Consider the following 14,549-nt stretch of genomic DNA (forward strand, 5'->3'; position numbering starts at 1 on the left):
ATTTAGCCATGTTCGTCCGTCTGTTGTAATCATGCTAGAGTCAAAACGAATTAAGAAAGGAAACTAAAATTTTACACAAATCAGTCTTTTGTGTTGAGGCAGGGCAAGTTCGAAGATGGGCTATATCGGTCCATGATATCGGGTACTTTACCACCTGTAAGAGAATTGTCTTTATATTGTCCACGATATCCCCTATAACGGTTTCTTCCACACAAGGAGATCATTCTGAGAAGTTTGCCATCTGAAAGAGAATTGTGTATATAGGTACACGATATTGTATATCCCCCATCATCCAAATACCAAATATCGGGGGTATTCGGTATTTTGATGATTTTAGGAACATTTTTGCCCGGAGTTGCTTAAAATTTCGTATATAAAGTTTGAAGCTCGTAATAAGTACTCAACATATGTTAGAATTTTGTCTGTGCAGGTCCACGTCTTCGTGTAGCCCACATATAACGATACCTCCCTTTATCCGGCTTGTTGATGATATTAACAACATTATTCACCGGAATTGTTTCAAATTTAATGATATATGCGACATTATTCAACAGAATTGATTTATATTTTGTACCTGATGTTCGGAATCGATAGTACGGCAGTGGCATTTTTCTACGGTTTTTTTTTTTTTTGAAATTTTCAAGACCCTACAAAATGGTTATTAATAGTTCGGCCCGGCCGAAAATAGCTGTTTTTATATCTTCCAAAATTCCGTTTGTAACTCCTCGAGATGCCCATGTCAGACCAAACAAAGTATATATATTCTTGATCAGTGTAAAATTCTAAGTCCTTTTGAACGAATTGAGATAGAAGGCTAACATTTTGCACACATGTTTACTTTGCCAGTAGGCAGGTTAAGTTCGTAAATGGGCCATGTAGGTCCACGTTTTCATATAGCCCCCATATAACAAATCAAATTTGGTATTTGATATAACGGTACCTCCCTATATTCGTATTTTGATGATTTTAACGACATTATTCACCGGAGTAGTTTCAAATTACGTATTTAGGGTTCATAATGGGAACTACAGTCTGTGACAGAAAATTGTCTACGCAATGCTCCGATATAACGGTACCTCCCTAAATACGGTATCTTGATGATTTTAGCTACATTATTCACCGTTTATTTTAAGTTTCGAATGTGAATATGGTATGGCTTGTGACAAACAATGCCTATGTAGCTCCACGTCGTATAGACCCCAATATAACGGCTACATTCGGTATTTTTACGATTTTAACAGAATTTTTAACGGATTTTATTTTTTGAAATTTTTCAAATTCGTTCTAAATGGTGGAGGGTATTCGAAGTTCGGCCCGGTCGAACTTACTGCTTTTAAACTTGTTTTTTTTTTGGAGTACTTGAGTTAGCATTGCCCTGCCCTGGAAAACGCTTACTTTTGTCTTAGATAAAACCACTCTTCACAGAATCTAAAATTTCAAGATTTTCAATTATTATTATTGCTCATAGACTTAGTATTGATATTATTTTAATGATTTCTTTTAATTGTAGTGGTTTTATCAGAATCCGATGGAGTTCATCTTCGTGTGCTCAAAGAAACAAGAGAGTTTAGTCCAGCCGTCGTTTGCAAGTTCTTTTCAAAATTCTTTAGCCTATGTCAATATATTTGGCCTGAAAACCATTAGACTACTGGCCGGCCTATATTACACTCGCTCTTAAAATCGGAAAAGTATCTGGTTTTTATTTCACGTACTCGAATAGACTGTTGCAACATTTCACAGAATTTTTCCGATCAAAGACATTCAAAAGATACAGGTATAATCAGTTAAATATTTTTTTATCTAAAGTTTTGAAACATTCTCGATGCTGGCCCAGATGGTTATTTTGAAATCAAGATGCTTGGCGATAAGAGAACGAGTACATTGTTTATCAAATTAACATTTGTTCGGAAATTGTCTGTGACAAATATACATTTCATTAGGTTTTTATAGAATTTTACGGCAATATTGGTTTTCATGTGCCACTTCGCTGACTTCACATAATTGTTTGCCGAAGCGGTGGAATCAGTCATCTTGTGTTAATGGTATTGATAACTCGTTTCCAAAGTTCCTCGAATAGTTGGCGACAATGAAGCCACGTTACTTTAAACGGTTCCTAAGAAAGTTTATTCTATTTGTTGTGACATTAATTGTTCTGACGGTGATTACCATCAAAGTGGTGGAGAAACGTTTGAGCAAACAACTGGCGGATGATTTAAGCAAATCGGTGGCGGAGAAAAGCGCACAACACGGCGATGTGCACAAACACGCTGATATACCATTTTTACCAAGTTCTTCAAATGGTGAGGAGGCCAAACTGCGACGACCCCGACCAGCTGTGATAAATGGCCATCCCTATATTAGGCCAGTTTTGGAAGGTGAACTCAATCTAACTCAGTTCTACGATGTTAATGTACCATTCCAATTGCCGGAACCCAAGGGCCCCAAACGCGACTGGCATGATTACGTGGCCATCGATATGGACGCGAAGCGAGTGGGTCTTGGCGAACACGGAATGCCGTCGTACATCACCGATGAGTCAAAGAAGGAAATAGAAGAAACTTTGTACAAGGAAAATGGATTCAATGCACTTTTGTCCGACTCGATTTCGGTAAATCGTTCGATACCAGATGTGCGAAGAGAAGAGTAAGTGACAATGAGTCAATATTTTATTTCCCCCCATAAGGGATGTCAGCAATGGAAGCTTTTTTTTTGCAGTTATGAAATTTAACATTGAAAGTGAATGAGATAAAAATGGTGTGTTATCTTATCGTAGAGATGTTAATATTTTTGCCGGCCAAGGAAAGAAAAATGCAAAGACAGGAAAATTTCTTGTTGTTTTTCAATTGAAAATGTTATTGTAATTCTGTCTGTTCTTCAGCCAATCACAGATCTCATTTTTATACCCACCACATTATTATGATGTGTATATTAAGTTTGATTCGATAAGATTTATACATGCCGGGAACATATAACCAGTAGGAAGTGTCAACACTTGAGAACCATCTTACAAATTTAACATACTAACCAACCATCATTCTACTAGATTTTTATAGCGCGATAGTAAAGTTTTTTTTTTTTTTTTTTTTAAGAGATCGCCATTTGACGCTTGTGTTTTCCCAAATTTGGCTGAAAATTTTGCCATTTTAGAACTCTTAAAATCTAACCCCACGAAAAACTAAGCATTGAGCGGTCTATAGCGGTCTCAGCGTCAGCAAAAAGTAGTTTTAGATCGATTTCATTCCCTTAATATTTTGCTATCATCTTCCCTAGCAATAGGTTTATAATCTGACCTGAATTGCGACCTGTAGCGTGATTACAAATTGACATGGATAAATGGAAAAACGGACGCACTGATACACATACAGGGTGAGATAAAAAAACTGCAACAAAGTCAAACGCCATAATTTTTACAGTGTTTTTTCTAAATTTTATTTAATGAAAGTAAAAAATGTCGGAAATAGCATTAAATTTTAGAATAAGTTCAGATTTGTTTGAATTGGTCACCTTTAGAACGAATTATGGCCTTCAAATCGCCAATAAAACTGCTCTGCAGTATTTTGGCCCATTCCCAGAGTAGCGCTTGCTTGAGGTGATCGACACTTTGGTATCTTTTAGTGCCAACCTTGCTTTCCAAAATACTCCAGACACAATAGTCCAACGGATTGGTATCCGGAGATTTTCGTGGCCATTGTGCGCTGAAATGAAGCGAGAAACCTGATTTTGTAAGTATTCATGGGTAGTGCGTGCTGAATGCGATGGTGCCGAGTCCTGTTGGAATGTCCTAGGTCTGCGGCCAAAATGTTTGTGTGCCCAAGGATTTAATACACCCTCTAGAATATTTTCGCGATAATATTCGGCATTTATTCTGATGCCACGGTCGAGTAATACGAGCGGAGAGCGACCATCGGCTGTTATGGCGGCCCACACCATCACCATGGCCGGCGCTTGAGTTCCGGTGGCCAACCGAAGGTGTACATTTTCAGCTGACCTCTTTGGCAAGTAAACAAGAACATTTTGTTTGCTTACAAACTGCCGGATAACGAATGTTTTCTCATCGGAGAAAACCAAATTCGACAGTTTACCACTTTCGGCCAAGCGAAGCAACTCTTTAGCTCTTTTAAGTCTATTTTCTTTCTGTTGCGGTGTAAGTTCTTGCACTTTTTGGAATTTCAATGGCTTTACCCCGAGTTTATTTTTCAATATTTGCCGAATGGAACATTGCGATATGTTCATCTCACGAGTCATTTTTAAGCCACTACGATGCGGGTTTCAATCAAGTCGCTTCTTTACTTTTCGAACAATTTCTGCTGATGTTGCTGTTTTCTTCCGTCCACTTCTTTGACTTCGGGCCATGCTACCAGTATCACGATACGAGACACAAACGATTTATTCACATTTAAATGCTGGAGTGCTCTAACGATAGCCACTTGTGGTTTTCCAGCCAAATATAAAGAAATCACACTATCACCATTGAATTCCACTCCGAACTACTTTTTTTCTGGGAAATTCTTAACAAAATGCTTTTGTACGCTTGTAAACAATGTTAAGAGCTGTCACTGGAAAAATTTTAACAGCTGTCGGACGAGTGGCTTAGAAATGACATCAGTCTGAAGTTGGTTGCAATTTTTTCATCTCACCCTGTATATGTATATATCGACTCAGCTCGGCAAGATAGGAAGTTAAAAATGTAGCTAAATGTGGGTCTAGAACCCATATACACACCAATTTTGGCCCAACCAAACTTATAATACCCCAAACACATAGTATTGTTGGGTATAAAACAAAAATTTTTTAAAAACCTATGTATTCAATATTTTGCAGCGATGGGACGGCTGAAGCTAGAATCATGTAATTTTGTTATACCCTTCACCATAGTATGCAGAGTATATGAAGTTTGTCATTCCGTTTGTAAGACCTCGAAATATATATTTTAGACCCCACAAAGTATATATATTCTTGATTAGCAAAAAATTCTATGGCGATGTCCGTCCGTCTGTGGAAATCACTCTAGCTTCCGTATTGAAAATGGGGCAAGTAGGTCCTCGTTTTGGTATTGCCCCTATATAACGGTACCTCCCGACAATCCCTATTTTGATGATTTTAGCGACATTAATCACCGGAATCGATTCAAATTTGGTATTTGAAGTTCGAAATGGGTACTACAGCCTAAGATAGTATAGTGAAAATTGCCAAATTCGTTCCAAATGGTGGAGAGTGTTCAAAGTTGGGCCCGGCCAAATTTACCGCTTTTTTCCTTGTTTTTTAACTCGATTTGGTGCATATTAATGTACATGCCTCATCGAAATGACGGGTATAGATCCTAGGTCTTTTTGGATCAAATCCGTTTCAGGACATTTAGATCGATCTAGAGGTGTCCGTCCATCAGCCTGTCTAGTGTGCACGATAACCCTCGAAGGGAGTATCCAATTTGATCCCAACTTAGTACATCGTAATATTTTTGTCAAACTTAGATCGAGTGCGAAGATGGGCTACGTCGGTTCACTCCTTCTGGTACATCCACCACAATATGTGAACGTTTACACAGAAAACAATTTACCGTATGGAACAAGAAAGAATATCGGCCCGCTTCATCATGTATCTCTCCCATAAAATTTCAACATTTTTCAATACAAGCCTCATAAAATACGAAATAGGCATCGGATTCTCTTTAAATTCCACACATCCCAATATAATGGTCTGATGCGAAAATTACAGATATCGATTCACTCCATCTGGTACCTACCCCACAAATGGGTCAAATTTTGACTAACTATAAAACTAATGAAAGAGCATCCGATTATTTTCAAATCTCAATATTTCTAACAACTAACAAACACAAAAGCATCTGTGAAGATGGGATATATCGCGCCGCTTCTTGTGGTACTTCCTTCACAACAGGTCAACATTTTGAACTATTATAACTCATAAAACTCAAAATAAGCATTCGATTCTCCTCAAATTTCACACATCCCAATATTTTTATGTTTACAAAATCTGTTGTGAAGGTGGCAGACATGGACCTAATTCTGCTGGTATCACCCCCACAAAGAGTCAACAATTTAAATGCTTATATCTCACTTAACTTGCGAAAGAAGTTAGCGATTCTTTTTAACCTTGATATATGTAAATATTTCCCTCAACTAGAGTTCTGATGTGAATAAGCAACAATTATACCCATAAAATTGGTAAAAGATATCAGATTTTCTTTAAATTTTGCACATGCCAATGTTATTATCAGTATTAGATGAAGTGGAACACATCGACCCACTATGTTTGATATCTCAAGCACATTTCAAAATTAACCAAAAATTAGCACATATCCCACGTAAGGTGAAGGAAGTAGTCGATATAGTCCAAATCTGGCACGTTGTAATATTTATATGAGAGTTAGTTCAGATAAGCAATGGATAATATTAGTCCACTACTTTGATATAAAAATTTTGTAAAATCATAATGTAAGTCAAAATACATTTTAATGACCGACATAAGCTGAGGGTATGCATTGTCGGTTTGGTTTGGTGTGTTTGTTTTTTTTTTTTTTTGTTATTTTAATGAAGCGGGTTGTGTAATTGCATCTGCTTCAAAAATATTCAACGTTCATACGAATATTTTCACGATGTTTATTTTAAATAAAGATTTCTTTTGTGACTTATAATGAAATTTGAAAAAGAATTTTTTAGTCTTTGACGTCATCCTTCTAAAATAATCTAATATGTAATACGACTTTACCTCAAAAATGAGCTTTTATTATTTATAAATTCATTCTATTTAAGTAATTTTCATAGTGGAATTTTATGACAAATAATTTTGTAGGGTATTTTGACTTGTAAGGATTACACTTTTTAACAATATTTTAAAGAATCCCTTTAGTGACGATATAACGTTTGCCCAAAATTATCGTAATATTGTTATCAGTAATATTGCCGGAGACTCTATATATCTTAAATGTAAAAAAATTCAATGAAATTTTAATCGAAAATGTTGAGTAATTGTAATAATAATGAGAAGCGGAGCTTATGTTAGAGGATGTGTAGTTCTAATTAAAAATTTGTAACTACTTTACTCGAAAACTTTTAACCTGTGAGAAAAACAAATAAGAAAGCAGTTAGTTCGACCGGGCCAAACTTTGAATACTCTCCACCATTTGGAACGAATTTGGAAATTTTCAAAAAATAACATCCGCTAAAAATTCTGTTAAAATCTTAAAAAACCGAATATAGACGTTGTATTGGGGTCTATACGAACACGTATAGGCAACTTTTGTCATAAGCCATTACAATATTCAAATACGAAACTTGAAAAAAAATCAGGGGAATAATGTAGCTGAAATCATCAAAATATCGAATATAGGGAGGAACTGTCATATACTGTAGTACCCAATACGAATTCTAGATATGAAATTTGAAACAATTTCGGTGTCCCTAAAATTGCCAAAGTACGGAATATCGGGGAAGAGCATTGCATTTGGGCTATACCTAAACATGGACCTATATATAAAAATTCTCTTCCAAGGAGTAAAATGCTTGAGAAGAACTTCCAGAATGGATTTTTAAACAATTCCGTTGAACAATGTAGCTAAAATCATCAAAATATCGAATATAGGTATGTACCGTTATATGGGGATGTATCGTGATATACGATATCGTGGACCAATATAGACAATAATCTTCCAGGGGATGAAGTACTCAGAAGGAAATCTTTTTGTGAATTTCATTGAAAAATTTGGCTACAATCATCACAAATCGGGGGCACCGTTGTATAGGGGTTATACAATATCGTAAACTTATGTAAAATATTTTCTTCCAGAGGGTAAAGTACTCAGAAAGAACTCCTTGTGTGGATTTTCAGACAATTTCATTGGAAAGTATGGCTAAAATCATCAAAATACCGAATATCGGGGGGTATGGTTATATGGGGGTTATACGATATCGTGGACCAATATAGCCCATCTTTGAACTTGACTTGCCAGCATACAAAAGACTGATCTGTGCAAAATTTTAGCTTCCTATCTTTATTCGTTTAGACTCTAGAGTGATTACAACATACGGACGGACGGACAGGGCTAAATCGCTTTAGAATTTTACGCTGATCAATAATATATACTTTGTTGGGTCTAAAATGATTATTTCGATGAGTTACAAACGGAATGACGAACTTAATATACCCTCTAACTATGTATGGTGGGGGTATAAAAAAGAAAGGGGGAGAGAATAATATGTATAGATTTTGGTAGGGTGTAAATGGATGGAGAAGGGCGTCGATAAGAGTCGTATTTTTGACTACCTAGCAAGACCCAATGCAGTTTTTTTTGGGGAGATATAGATTACAATGGGATCTGTGCCACACTATATTTGGTGCTTTGATGTTTTTAGCGACATTATTCAGCTAAATTGTTTCAAGTTTCGTATTTGAGTATGGTAATGGTCTATGACAAAACTTGCATTACAGGTCTTCGTATGGGCCCCAATATAGCGGTAACTCCCTATATTCGCTATTTTTATGATTTTTGGAAATTTGTAAATTACTCCCAAATGGTGGAGGGCATTTATTACTTTTTCATTTGTTTACCAATAAAGTCAAAATTTACACCACTTATCCTTGTTATATATTTCCTACATCCATATCCCTTTACAGATGTCGCCATCGTCAGTATCTAATCCATTTGCCAACGACAAGTGTGGTTATACCATTCTTCAACGAATACTTCAGTGTTCTGATTCGAAGTCTCTATAGCATCAAAAATCGTACACCTCGCGAGCTGTTGCACGAAATCATCATTGTGGACGATTACAGTGATCGGCAAGAGTTGAAACAGCAACTGGACGATTATGTGGCCAACTACTTTGGGGGATTGGTGAAAATTGTTCGATTGCGGGAGAGAACCGGTTTGATTGGGGCACGTCTCGCGGGTGCTCGCAGTGCCACTGGAGATGTTTTGGTGTTCTTTGATTCTCACATTGAGTGCAATTACAATTGGCTACCACCACTGCTGGAACCCATGGCCATGAATAAGCGTATCTCAACTTGTCCCATCATCGATAACATCGATCATGCCACATTTGCCTATAGCGGGGGATATCAGGATGGATCCAGAGGAGCATTCGATTGGAATTTCAAATACAAACAAATGCCGGTATTGCAAGTTGATGCAGTGGATAAAACACAGCCCTATCGAAATCCAATTATGATGGGAGGATTATTTGCCATTGGCAGAGAATTCTTTTGGGAGTTGGGAGGTTACGATGAGGGCCTTGACATTTGGGGAGCCGAACAGTACGAATTGAGTTTCAAAATATGGATGTGCGGTGGAATGCTCTTGGATGTGCCGTGCTCTCGTGTAGCTCACATTTTCCGTGGACCCATGACTCCGAGACCTAGCCCAAGAAACTATAGTTTTGTGGCGAGGGTAAGTAAATGTGTGTGTGTGTGCTGTAGCAAAATAGTATATGTGCATGTTTTTGTTTTTGATTTCAGAATCACAAGCGTGTTGCAGAAGTCTGGTTGGATGAATACAAGGAGTACATCTACGATCGTCTTACGGATGCCAAAGAAATTGATCCAGGCGATTTGACAAATCAAATTGCAATTCGCGAGCATTTAAAGTGCAAATCATTTAAATGGTTTCTTGAGAATATCGCTCCTGACCTACTTCAGATGTATCCACCCGTACTACCGCCTAGCTACGCCACTGGTGTCATTCAGAGTTTGGCCTTCCCCACGCAATGTGTTGATACCATGGGCAAGAACCTCAACGCAGCCATTGGTCTCTTCGGTTGTGCCGAGAACAAAACACATCCGCACTCTAATCAGTTCTGGGATTTAAGCCATTTCCATGATATACGAAATCACAAGGGAGATGTGTGTCTGGACGTAATGGATTCCCATGAAAATGCCACCGTGTGGATGTGGTCATGTCACAATAGCGGAGGAAATCAATACTGGTCCTATGATCTGGAGCATCAAATGATTAGGCATGGCGTCAATCGAAGGTTTTGCCTGGAAGCCTTTGTGGCCAATAACGAGAAGGCTGTTTACATGAATGCCTGCGATAAATTGAATCCAAGAATGAAGTGGACATTTGGTTATTTGAATGAGACGGCCTTGAATGAGGATATAGTATGATAAGATAATGTCTAATTGGATAAAACCTCGCCATGCATGTAACTATTTTCTTTTTGTAGCCAAATATATCACTTCATTTTAATACTAAAGGCAGGCATGCTAACAAAAGGACTTAACTTAAGCGATTAATTATTTTACGCTTCCACTTTGTACAGTACGACTTATTAAAAATATATTTAAACTAAAATAAATAAATGTTATATCAAATACTTGGGCAACAAAGATCGCAAAAGGGGACTAAAAGTTCGACCTATCGAATTTTTAATAGTCTATCATGAGGGGTTTTGTGTACGATATCCAAATCCGAAAAATCTATCAATTAAAGACCGTAAATTCTAATCAAATCTTTGGGAAGAAGGCGTAAACTATATTGCAACGACGAGTTTCCTCCGGTCGCTGGGATATGCTCGCGGGGGTAGGGTTCGTCACAGAAAATTTATATTGAAGTGACTGAGAGTGACAAAGGTAGTTTTTCGTTTACAAATTCGGTATGTACCGCTTTATTAGCAACAATTTAAAGGCTACAAATTTCGATACTTATATTAATGTCGGTTGTCCGGTGATACGGCTTCCTGCTCCTGTGGTCGTTTTATGCCGAGTTGTATTAAAGCTGCTTCACTGCTGGTACTTGACGAGTGTGGTGTGGTGATTCGGCTTAGGTAAGATTATTCTTCGGAGAATTCAGGTGAGAGAAAATGCAATTCTTTGTTCCTTGCCTAAATTTCGGGTTTATCACTTATCACTATCCAAGGCCCACGACGTCACTTGGATTTTCACTTAAATTCCGATTTATTTTCTTTAATATCCAAGGCCCACGACTGCACTTGAATTTCCACTCAAATTCCGATTTGTTTACTTTAATATCCAAGGCCCACGACGGCACTTGAATTCTCACTTAAATTGCGATTTATTCGATCTAATGTTCCAAGGCCCGCGACGGCACTTGAATTTTTACTTAAAATCCGATTTATATAGCCTTTTAATATCCAAGGCCCACGACGGCACTTGAATTTCCACTCAAATTCCGATTTAGTCGATTTAATATTCCAAGGCCCACGACGTCACTTGGATTGTCACTTTAATTCCGATTGATCTCCTTTTTAATATCCAAGGCCCACGACGGCACTTGAATTTTCACTTAAATACCGATTTATTCGATTTAATATTCCAAGGCCCGCGACAGCACTTGATTTTTCACTTAAAATCCGATTGATTTACTTTAATATCCAAGGCCCACGACGTCACTTGGATTATCACTTTAATTCCGATTTATCTACCTTTTTTAATATCCGAGGCCCACGACGGCACTTACATTTTTACTTAAATCCCGATTTATTCGCTTTAATATTCCAAGGCCCGCGACGGCACTTGATTTTTCACTTAAATCCCGATTTATTCGATTTAATATTCCAAGGCACGCGACGGCACTTGATTTTTCACTTAAAATCCGATTGATTTTCTTAATATCCAAGGCCCACGACGGCACTTGGATTTTCACTTGAATTCAGATTTATTTTCTTAATATCCAAGGCCCACGACGGCACTTGAACTACCACGGGTTTAGTTGTTGAACACTTTCCGTGACCCACGACGGTACACTCGCCTTTCTCTACTCACACTCACCTGGTAATATATATATTTTTGTTTAATTCTCCGTTGTCTTTCACGTTCCACTTCTTTTGCCGGTTCACCACAGACTGATCTCAAGCTAGGCCTCGTCTGTCCTATATGTTCTCGACAGAGAATTCCAGGCTACTTCCAATGGCCTTCCCGACTTCGGCCCTCTGTTGCTGAGTCGACCACGTGGCTTGTGCAATAACGGGATCTTGTTTGTGTCATTGGCGTCAGGACTAACGGGACCTTATTTATGTCTTCATATAAAATATTTTGGGCACAACTGTACTATTCTAATACTACATTCTTATCTCTTCAAAACATAGCCGCATAATCAAAAAAAACTTTAGTAATTACTATTAACTTAAACTAACATAATTCATTATTAAAATTTATTATTTAAAATAACAAAAAAAAAAAAAAAAAAAAAAAAAAAAAATACAAAAAATGGAAACATAAGCAAATTCATTACAATTAAAAAAAATAATAATATTCTGTTGCGGCAAAATTGAGGCACGATTTTTGCCGTCACACTGCCTCCCCTCTTTAACGAGGTTGCACGAACGCTCGTCCACGCCGCGATATGTGAATCCGGAATCGTCGTCCGGCCGCCATCACCAAGATATTGGTTTGCCTGCCCCTGCGATGCGTAGCCAAGGCTTCGCCAACCCCCTTTTCCAACCGCTCCACAATGTCTACGGGTAGCTCCTCTGCACAGACGAAATTCTGTGGCGATCTGGCGGGTCTACCGCTGTTTGGATGGCTTACTTGTGGGCTCTCTGGTGATATCTGAGGCTCGGCCACATATGATTCCAGCGAGGAGGCGTCGAAGGAGATTACCGACGATGACGATGTGGAGGATGATGCCACCGATGACAGGGAACTGTCATAGATAGGGGTGCCCTGGCCCCCTCGCTCCAGGGTTAGCGCCAAGAACGCATTGTCCATGTAGGTGGGGGACTCGCATGATGATGAGCTGCTCACTACGATAGGGGGCTCCTGATGAGGTGGGTAAAACTCCCACTGAAACATAACCATCTCGTGGGCCCTTCTCCTACGTTCCTCCAGCGAACCTGGACTGCCATGCCATGGCGAGATTTCCGGCGTCGGACAACTGACGGTCGACTTGGCTTGTCGAAGCGGTGTCCTTACCTCTGCACATTGTCTGACGGTCGGCAGGGTCCTCATTTTCTCTAGCCGGACCTGGGGTACATCGCACTCTAACTGCCGGTACATCTCCTTATAGAAGGCTTTGCTTCGCGGGGTCTTGTTGTTGGCAGCCATTTGAATTTCGTCCAAAATCTGGTAATAGCAAAAAAACGAGAAATGCAGGCAATGAATATATGAATCGTACTTAGGTAAACTACTTCTGGGGAAATTCATGGTTAGTATCTACGAAGGGTTTTAGTTCACTCAAATGGGCATTACGACTGGAGTGTTTTCGTGAGTCACGGACGCGTGCTATTACGGGCGATGGAAAACTTATGACCTCATACGGTCCATCATACTTGGGTGCTAATTTCGCTGCGAAACTTTCTCCCGCCTTTGACAGAGGGTGTTGTTTAACCAGGACCAAATCTCCTATATTTGGTTTCCAGGGCCTCCTACGGAGGTTGTAGTGTCTGCGCTGATCTTCCGCTGCTCTTCCCAAATGGTGCCGAACTATTTTGAAAATTTCCTGCAGCTCCTTTGCTTTACGGTCCGGGTCATGTGTACTTGTGCCGGTGCCCAAAACGACTTCATCGAAAAGCGCGGCTGGTAGTCGTGGTTCACGGCCCTGAACTAAGTACGCTGGGCTATAAGTGGTGGACTCCGAGGTACTTGTATTTAACGCCAGATTGATCTCGGGAATACACTCATCCCACTTGTTATGTTGATTGCGTGCTATCTGGGCTATCATCGTCTTTATGGTTCGATTAGCGCGTTCCGTTGGATTTTCTTGCGGTGTATATGGGGCTGTAAACTGATGACGGACGCCTATCTCTTTCATGTACTTGCCTACAATTTTGCTCACAAACTGGCTTCCATTGTCACTTACAAAGACTTTAGGGGTTCCAAAGCGTGATAAGATTCGCTCTCTAAAGGACTTAACCACACCTTCTGCTGTGGCTTTACGCATAGGTATCAACTCGATCCACTTTGTAAATCTGTCAAAGAACACTAGCAGCATGGTGTTTCCGTGTTTTGTCCTTGGCAGGGGTCCGACGAAATCCGCACACACGATGGCCCACGGCTCATCTGGTATTGTAACCAGCATTTCTCCGGCTGGGGCAACCTGACTGGGTTTATACTGCTGGCACGACCGACATCAACGGACAAAGTTAGCTACATCTCGCTCCATCCCAGGCCAATAATATCTATTACAAACTCTGTTGATGGTCTTCCGTATACCTAGGTGACCTGCCGACGGCTGACTATGATTCTCTTCCAAAACACGTTCACGTAAGTGGGTCGCCACACATAGTTTCCAGGGCGTGCAGTCCTCGTCATCGGGGTGTCTGGCTATATGTCGAAAGAGTTGATCATCTACGATGGCGAAGTCTGAAAACTTCTCAGGTTTAAGTTTAACTTCTTGCATCTTCTTCTCCAACCATGGACATGTTTCCTTGGCGTCCACCATTACTCTTTGCAATGCCTCTAAAGGCTGCCGTGATAATGCATCAGCCACTACATTAAATTTACCTTTTCGGTATTGCACTGTAAACTGATGTTGCTGTAGTTCCAATGCCCAACGCGCTAATCGTCCCGTGGGAGTATCGATGGAGTTCAACCACTTGAGCGACAAATGGTCCGTGACTACTTGGAATTGGTAA

General features: G+C 39.3%; 1 protein-coding gene across 1 annotated transcript; it reads left to right on the forward strand.

The window, feature by feature from the left end:
* The first annotated feature begins 2,001 nt into the window (after nucleotides 1–2,001).
* LOC101894986 (N-acetylgalactosaminyltransferase 4) lies at nucleotides 2,002–10,327 on the forward strand. Its single transcript, XM_011294961.3, has 3 exons — nucleotides 2,002–2,643; nucleotides 8,635–9,406; nucleotides 9,475–10,327. Exons 1-3 carry the CDS (start codon nucleotides 2,087–2,089, stop codon nucleotides 10,120–10,122), a joined length of 1,977 nt encoding a protein of 658 aa, XP_011293263.3. The 5' UTR covers nucleotides 2,002–2,086; the 3' UTR covers nucleotides 10,123–10,327.
* Nucleotides 10,328–14,549: the final 4,222 nt, after the last annotated feature.

Source organism: Musca domestica, unplaced genomic scaffold (assembly GCF_030504385.1).
Source record: "Musca domestica strain aabys unplaced genomic scaffold, Musca_domestica.polishedcontigs.V.1.1 22, whole genome shotgun sequence".
NCBI lineage: Eukaryota > Metazoa > Arthropoda > Insecta > Diptera > Muscidae > Musca > Musca domestica.

What these genes read in the sequence shown, in the direction of transcription:
- LOC101894986 (XM_011294961.3), top strand. Translation starts at nt 2,087, where the DNA reads ATGAAGCCACGTTACTTTAAACGGTTCCTAAGAAAGTTTATTCTATTT. An exon ending in CCAGATGTGCGAAGAGAAGA is followed by an intron (nt 2,644 to 8,634) that starts GTAAGTGACAAT and finishes ATCCCTTTACAG; the next exon opens with ATGTCGCCATCGTCAGTATC. An exon ending in ACTATAGTTTTGTGGCGAGG is followed by an intron (nt 9,407 to 9,474) that starts GTAAGTAAATGT and finishes TTTTGATTTCAG; the next exon opens with AATCACAAGCGTGTTGCAGA.